An 8,824-nucleotide genomic window follows, 5' to 3' on the forward strand; every position below is an offset into this window, starting at 1 on the left:
TCCGACGTACTAAAATACGAGATACAACACTATCAACGTGAGTTTAAATTACGTAGCAACAACATAATCAATTTTTTTTTTGAGGAAGCACGTGTCATGCTCATGCTCTGAAAATGCAGGGTATAACAGCTTGGTACGTTGATGCTGTACCGGATTTCCAGATAAATAAATGGCACTCACATTGTCACAATAGACCAAAGTTGCTTTACGAATAGGGAAATTGAGTTCAAGCAACAGATTACGAATCCAACAAGATTTAGAGACAACATTAGCAACCCCTCTATACTCAGCTTCAGCACTAGACTTAGATAGAGTAGGTTGACGCTTTGAAGACCAAGAAATCAAGTTATCCCTAAAATATACACAATAACCCGATGTGGAGCGTCGAGTGTCTGGACATCCTTCCCAATCAGCATCTGTATATGATAGTAGTGACTGTAGAGAGGTTTTTTATAAATGTGTACCAAAATCAATCGTACCTCGAATGTAACGCAAGATGCGTTTTAATGCTTCCATATGCTCGACTTTGGGATCATGCATAAACAAACAAACCTATTGTACTGCGTACGATATGTCTGGCCGAGTAAATGTCAAGTATTGCAAAGCACCTGCCAGACGACGATACTTCGTAGGATCTTCATACGGGGTGCTCGAAGTAGCGCTGAGTTTGCCCTTTGTATCAACTGGTGTGGGGCAAGGCTTACATTGTGACATGCCTGCCCTGTCAAAAATATCCTCTGCATAAGAACTCTGAGACATGGATAGGTTATTTTTGTCCCGGGAGACGGCAATCCCCAAAAAATAGCTCAACGGACCCAAATCTTTCATTGCAAATTCCGTAGCTAACTTGGACATAATACCGAGTCTGAGAGAATCTGAAGATGCAGTTAGAATAATATCATCCACATATAACAAAATGTAAGCAGTATCTTTTCCACGACAGTAAGTGAAGAGAGAGTTGTCAGATGTGCTATGCGAGAAACCAACGGTTGCCACATATTCAGCAAAACGCTGATACCAAGCCCGTGGTGCCTGTTTCAAGCTATAAAGAGACTTACGCAAGAGACAAACATGATCAGGACGAGCCGGATCCCGGAATCCCAAAGGCTGATACATATAGACGGTCTCATTCAAGTTGCCATGTAAGAAAGCATTCTTTACATCAAGTTGGTGAATGGGCTAAGAGGGAGATAAAGCAATAGTAAGAACCACACGGATAGTTGCCGGTTTGACAACCGGACTGAAAGTCTCGTCACAATCAACACCTTCCCGTTGAGACCTGCCATCACCTACAAGACAGGCTTTATGCCTCTCAAAAGAACCATCAGATTTCTTTTTATGCCGAAAAATCCATAAAGACCGAATAATATTAGCATTTGAAGGACGAGGGACCAACTCCCAAGTCTTACTATCAATAAGAGCATTATATTCATCCTGCATAGCATTTTTCCAATTCGGGTCATTAAGTGCACCAACTGGATTCCGGGGAATAGGAGAGATGGAGGTGTTGGTGGCACTTAAGGCTTGATTTTTGTATTTCAAGTTCAGCTTAAATATCCCATGTTGACTACGTGTAGTTATGCGAGGAACTGGTGGCAATGTAGTTGAGATGGGGCTGGCAGGGACGGGGCTGCTGCGTTGGTGAGGCGGGCTATAGATGCCTGGGCTCACAATACGCAGCGAGGGTGAAGGAGAGAGTTGGGCCGCGCCAGGAGAGGGAAGAAGCTGTTGGGCCACTGAGATGGTGGGAATGGCCTGCTGGACAGGCGACAAGGAAGGAGAGGAAATGGGTGAGTTCGGGTGTTGGGTTGCAGGAGGGGGAGTGGGCCGTAATGGCTGCATTTGTGGAGCATTGGCCTGGTCATGCAACAAATGTATTCTTAATGGGGAATTATCATCACCCAAAAACTCATATGAGGTAGGAGTTGGATTATTTATTTGTGAAAATGGAAAAGAGTTTTCATCAAACCACACATGCCGGGCTATGATTATTTTTCGGCTCGATAAATCATAGCATTTGTACCCCCGATGATTGGAAGGATACCCTAGGAAAGCATACGGAGTGGACCTAGATTGTAGCTTATGAATTTGTGTGGAAGGGAAGAGAAGAGAGGAAAGCATAGACAACCAAAAACCCGGAGATGAGAGTAGGATGGATTCTTTTGATAAAGAATATGAGTGGGTGTCTTATATGCTAAGATTTTAGAAGGGAGAATATTGTGTAGGTACGTTGCCATGGCCAAAACGTGATGCCAATAGGAGGAGGGCATAGATGCATGGGCAAGGAGTGTACGAATAATATTGTTTATGGATTTAATTTTCCGTTCCACCTTACCATTTTGGGATGAGGTGTGCGGACAAGAAAATCGAAAAAGCATCCCGTTTTGTTCACAAAATTTATGAAAAGGACCATTATCAAATTCACGCCCGTTGTCACATTGAAAAGTTTTGATTTTTTTTCAAATTGAGTGCGAATAAAAATCCGGAAAGACAAGAAGATACCATAAACTTGGGACTTTGTTTTGATGGGAAAAGTCCAAAGAAAATTAGTATAATTGTCAAGAAATAAAACATAATATCTGTGACCGGAAGAGCTAAGAACGAGTGAAGTCCATAAATCACTGTGAACAATGTCAAAGGGCATAGTAGTAGTTGAAAGAGAGTCATAAAAAGGCATTTTAATTAATTTCCCCAAAGGACAAGAATCACAAACATTGTTTCGAGCCTTATTACATTCAATCAAATTACTACTACGTAAAGAACTAAGAATTACATCCCCCGGATGACCCAAACGGGAGTGCCAAATATGAGGAGGGATGACGATAAAAGCAGATGCTGCGGAAGACGAAATGGCTCGATAATTTTTAGAGAATGGATAAAGATCACCCGAACTCTCACATCTCATGAGTTTGCTCCCCGTCCGTAAATCCTTCACAGAAAAACCAAAAGGATCAAATTCAATAGAAACCATATTATCGATAGTAAATTTACGAACGGAAATAAGGTTTTTGATGAGTTTAGGTGCATGTAAAACATTTTTCAGGTTTAGGGAGGGATTGACTTGAAGGGAAGTATGACCACAACCATGAATCGGAATCATGTTACCATTACCAACAACAATGCCATTGTTTTTGATCAATTGATAGTAAGACGAGAGAGTACCTTGGGAGTTGGTCATGTGAGATGTGGCTCCGGTGTCCATGTACCAATTGTTGTCATCGGGCGGATTCAAGGACATTGTATGCATAGCCTGATCAATATCCGTGGGCACATACCCACCATGCTGTGGTGGCGAGGCTGCCGAATAGAATGACTGGAGAGGGCGAGCACCGAGAATGCCCTGCTATGACTGGGCTGAGCGTGGCTGCTGCCACCTTGTGGTGGGGTAGGGACATGGTGGGGTGGCCTACGGCTGTGGCCCCCAAGAAGCCCAAGGAGGGAAAAACCAAGGCTGGGCAGGAGCTCCTTGGTCCTGCAACGCGGCGGGCAGACTGGTCTGGTGGTTGTTCCGGTTGCCCCCGCCGCTGTTCTGGCCATTCCCACCACCACCACGGTTGTTGTTGTGGTTCCCGTCGCCACGACCGCGGTTGTTCTTCTTTCCACGATTGTGGGAATTTCCTCGATTATTGGAGGTATTTTCAGAATTGTTGGGCTGCCCATTAACAGAGAAATTATGAGAATGAATATTGTGGGAAACGAGAGCAGCATTCGAACCTGATTCGTGAATGGCGTCCTCGCCATTGCTGTCTTCCTGAAGGTCGAGCATCGACCGCACAACTTCAAAGGATGGGAGAGGAGTACGGTGCTGCACCGTTGTTCGAAAATTCTTATATTCTTCCGATAACCCACGCAGAAGACGGAGCACAAGACGTTCGTCGGAGACTTTGTGGCCGACGTTGGCGAGGTTGTCTCCAAGAAACTTGAGCCTGGTACAGTATGCTTTCACGTTCAGGAAATCCACCAATTTGGTGTTCGTGAATTTTGCATCAAGAGCAAGAGCCCTACCCGATTTGTTGTCCTGGAAGAGATGAACAAGGTGATTCCAAGCCTCGGCTGCGGTGTCCTCTTGATGAATGATCGTGTTGAGAAGATCATTCGATATCGTACCATATATCCATTGCCGTACGATGTCATCTAGCCATTCCCATAGAGCCTTTGCAGCAATTTTCTCGGCTGCGGTTGTTGGGGATGAGACAATGGTAGAGGTAGGAGGTAATATGTAATCAATAACCAAGTTTGCTCGGCAATGGAGCTTGAAGAGGGTAGCCCAGTTATTGTATTGGCTTCCTTCATAGTCAAGAACAATAGGAATGCACGATTTGATATTAGTGACTGTAGTTGCAGGATGCAACTTGGACGCGTCTGCCATGGAGATGAGAAGAAGGAAGGGATGAAGAAGATGGGACGAAGAAGGTGGGCGGCTGCTAGGGTTGTAGAGACCTGCTCTGATACCATGTAAGAGAATATTTGCCGTGATTATTCTCATTCATTTAATAGATTAATATACATCATTTACAACGTAGGCTACAAATTAGGAACTAATTTGACTAATTGATTCTAACATATGCTATCCTAAAATAGAAGATTACAAAATATTTTTGACTAAATCTATATATAATATAAAGCTAGGCATAGACAAGGTGATGTGACACCTCTCTATGACCTCCAATCCTACTTATCTTTTTTCTCTTTTTTTCTCATTTTAAAATTAATTAATGTGTTATACTAAAAGGCCAATAACACAAGCCAGGAAAGAAAACAAGGCCACGACGTCACCTAATATTAAAGCAGCCCCTAATTAAAGTCTCATACATTACTGCCAATATGCGTTTCGATCCTTTCTTATCTTAGTTTTATCCGTTTTCAATTTGTGTGTCCTCTGGTATCTCTTAGTAATTAATTACTACTATCTTCCTCCTTGATACTAATATTATATATGATAATGCCAACATTTCCTGTCACAACTTCATTTTGATTTTTTTCCTTTGTTTTCTTTAAAGTGTGCATTTTTATGGAAGTAAACGTTTTCCAATTCGATGATTAACTTTGAAATGTATGCTTCTAGGGTAAAAGGGCTTTGCATCGCACAAAGTAAAGAAAAGACTCCGATTTGCAATGTTAATGGCAATTATTTGTTCTTGGAATAATGATATTACTTTCAAGGCTCACATAATATAATTTGCAATCATATCATATTGTTTATCTAATATATATGATGTATTTTTATATATCTTTTGATTTTTGGTAACAATGTTGTGCTTTGTTTCCATTAGTAGTAGTGAGATATTAGTATAGCTTTTTAGTTTGACGTGTTCAATTTACTTTGGCTTTTATTATAGATTAGAAATTCTTTGCAAAGAGACACTCTATTTTCCTATTGATGTTTCTGATTTATTGGAGACAATTTAATGTTTATGCAAGATTAACATTGAAGCATGGTGAGCATTTATCTCAAACACGTCACTTATTCATCTAAATATTGTTATTTGTACTTGTGTAATATAAGTTCCTTTTTCCTTTTCCCTCAAATGTCTGAACACTTTATAATATGCAGGGACGGACCTAGGTAGAGACAAGGGGTTCATCCGAACCCCTTCGACAAAATATTACACTGTAGGTATAAGGTTTATTTTTTTTTAACGTATATACAGTAGATGTTGAATCTCATTAACTTTTTTCATGTGTTTACTTCTTTATATTTTTTAAGCCCTTAGTGAAAATCGTGTCTCCGCTCCAGATAATATGTAAATGATTGATTTATCATCATGGATTGGTCTGATTTGCAATTGAAAGTCCAATATTTCTAAAAGTTATCAATGGGAACATATTTCATGTTAGGTGCTGAGAGTAACAGTGATAGTAATTCTTTGGCCAAGAATTTACAGTTTTTTGGCATTCTCTTCTTCAATCTTTTCACCTTTCTGTTACTTTAAAGATATTATATGTAACTCTTCTCTAAAATTTATTCTCATTAATTTCTTTCCTAATTAATTTGGACACCAAAAGACTTGAAACATATGAACTTATGATTATTCTCTTTAAAGTAAATGGGTTAACCATCTTTTACCCAGGCAACATTTCACGTAGGGAGTTGTAGCTTCATTTCTCCATCCAAAGTAAATGAAGTAACCAATTTTCAATTGCGGCTTACAAATATTATGTGACACTTTTTTTTTTCTCTTGTATTTTTTTTTCAAACTACAAGCAGATCAAAGTTGCTAACTAGAGACATTAAATTTTTTAACTTTTGCAAGTCTCCTAAAATGCTTTTTATATTACTAACATTACTAAAAGGATTTTTTTTTATTTCAGCTTAAGGGTGATTATAGAAACTCAAATACTCACAATGAGATATGAAAGTTCTGATTAATACATACAACAAGTTTTTTTTTTTTAATTATATGAAATTATAACCTGTGAATTGCCAAATGATTTTTACCCTTTTGCTAAGCCATTATTTTCTTATTTGAAGGAAAGCATCATATGCGACTGCCATGTCTTCTTTTTTGATGATGTCATTTAATTTATTTTTAGAGTTATTGTTCTTATGAGTAATTGGTGCTTCTTTTTTCTAGCCCTCTTCTACTTTTCATCTTTTATCACTTGGTACTTTATATGTGTTGGAACAATTTTTATATAAATAAAAAAAGTTTTTCGTGATGCAGGAGTTGATATATATGTTTTGACTAATATAATTGTCATTAGGTAATTTATGTAACTTATAAGAAATTTTAGATAAATAGAAAATTTTATGATGACATAGAATTCTTAACCAATATTATATCAAACCCCGCAAGCGCGGGTAAATTAGCTAGTATTTACATAATCTAACAACACCACCCAACTAGGGATTCATCAAAGTTGTCTTGTAGCGGGTAACTGTTTTTATTTTATTTTTGTGGTGTTCATTAGATGATACGTTACATTAATTAGCACTATGGATGAGCAAGAACAAACAACAGCGTACGGAAGATCTACCATAAGCGGTGTCTTTATTTAAGGAAATGAAGATAAGACAAATTAGCGTAAAATCTCATATGAAAAAATACTACTAATATTTAGATCATATTAATAAAACGCGACGCAACTTCCCAACAGCTTTTTAAATTTATAAATAAATAAATGAATCAGTAATAGACTAATAGCTTTATTAGAAATAATACTAAACAATTCATCATTAGAGATAAAATAAACTATTTCAACTAGTTTACTTGTTTTTACCTCATATGAGATTGCTGGTTCGATCCCTCCATATGGAACTTTTTTGTTATGTTTTTTGTTTTGTGACATAGATACTACTGATATATTAGATTATATCTACAAAAACTACATCAAGGTTTATGGCATTAGAGCGATTTACCGGCATATGGAACTATTCTTTTGAGAAACGATAAAAAATGACTAATGCTTAAAACAATTGCAAGATTATGGTATAACAGGACCTGATCCGCCAACTTCCTAAAAGAAAGGATCCGCTCAGCCAATGCACGACGAATTGCTAATGTTTAGGCGATATCACTTCTTTTATATATTCTAGCATTTTTTGTCTTCATCTTGTATAAAAAATTACATTTTTTTAATGAAAAGTTGTCTGTGACACCACTTCTCCTAAGGTGCATCCGCCCTGCAAGAGATTAAGCTCATGATCTAATTATGATGAATAATTGATGTATTTTGAGTCTAATAGATAAAGTTATTGTTTGAACCTCCGTGATATTGAGAATATTAGTTAAATTATGCCACAACTGGGGGGGCTCAATTCTTCACTAAAGCTGGAATTCCTTGATTTTTTTTGGAAAACCTGGAATCTCTATCACTGTCATGATAATTGGAGGAAGATTCAGAGAATTTTCGACTTTAATTCAGTCAACCAAGTTAATTTATTGATACCATAGTTAATTATTATTGCCATGCCCCTAGATGACTTGCAAAGACAAAAGATGAATTTGAAATTAAAGAAATAGTCTATTCCCTCCGGTCCTGTTTATTTATCATTGAGCCTTTAGCATGCTCTTTTTAAAAAATTTCACCCCCAACTTTGCTTTAAAAATCAAGCTCCCCCTCAACTTTGAACAATAGATATTCTCCCCCCTTTATCCTATGAAATGACTATTTCACCCTTACTTTTTTCAATCCTCCATTTATGAAATACATTTTCATATTATCTATGATTTTTTTTAATCTAGGTATTTATAAATTCTTATTTAAGTTCATTAACATTATAAGTAGAATAATAATTTTATGAATTTGTAACAAAATCTAATGTTGTTTTTTATGATTATTATTTCAATATCATATGCAATAAGTATGTATCTATGTATGTACATGCATGTGTGTATATTAAGGTTCACTTCTCTCTTATTCTCTATTGTTCAAATAAATAGACAAGTTTTGGTTATCACTAATGGAATATTCTTAAATTATAATAAAATTCATTTACAGTATAAATAAATTATTTTAAAAAAAAATTGCCAATATTTTTAATTGTTATTGTTATTATATTCATTACCTGCATAGATATATATATATTTATAAAGTTATTATGACCTGTTATTTTTCACTTGTTATAAATAAATATTATTTTTTTGATTATTTTTAATAAAAATAATTTTTTGTTTATTCTGCTAATTTATTTTATTAAGAACATCATTAACTTATATACTCAATTAGTATTTCTCACCTTTTTCTTCGCCTAGAAAATAATATTTATTTTTTATAAGAAATTTGTTACATAAATTAAGAAAATGAAAAATATAATGATTTTAAAGAAGTAAAAAAATAAGACAAAAGTTCTAATGTAAGGGAAAATAGGCATTTAAAAAAG

The 8,824-nt window shown here is 36.4% G+C and overlaps 1 protein-coding gene across 1 annotated transcript; it reads right to left on the minus strand.

Annotated features, from left to right (window-relative positions):
* Positions 1 to 3,406: 3,406 nt before the first annotated feature.
* On the minus strand, positions 3,407 to 4,369 carry LOC132631373 (uncharacterized). The gene has a single exon (XM_060346953.1). The coding sequence runs from the start codon at positions 4,367 to 4,369 to the stop codon at positions 3,407 to 3,409; it is 963 nt and encodes a 320-aa protein (XP_060202936.1).
* Positions 4,370 to 8,824: the final 4,455 nt, after the last annotated feature.

The sequence above is a fragment of the Lycium barbarum genome, chromosome 3 (genome assembly GCF_019175385.1).
Source record: "Lycium barbarum isolate Lr01 chromosome 3, ASM1917538v2, whole genome shotgun sequence".
NCBI lineage: Eukaryota > Viridiplantae > Streptophyta > Magnoliopsida > Solanales > Solanaceae > Lycium > Lycium barbarum.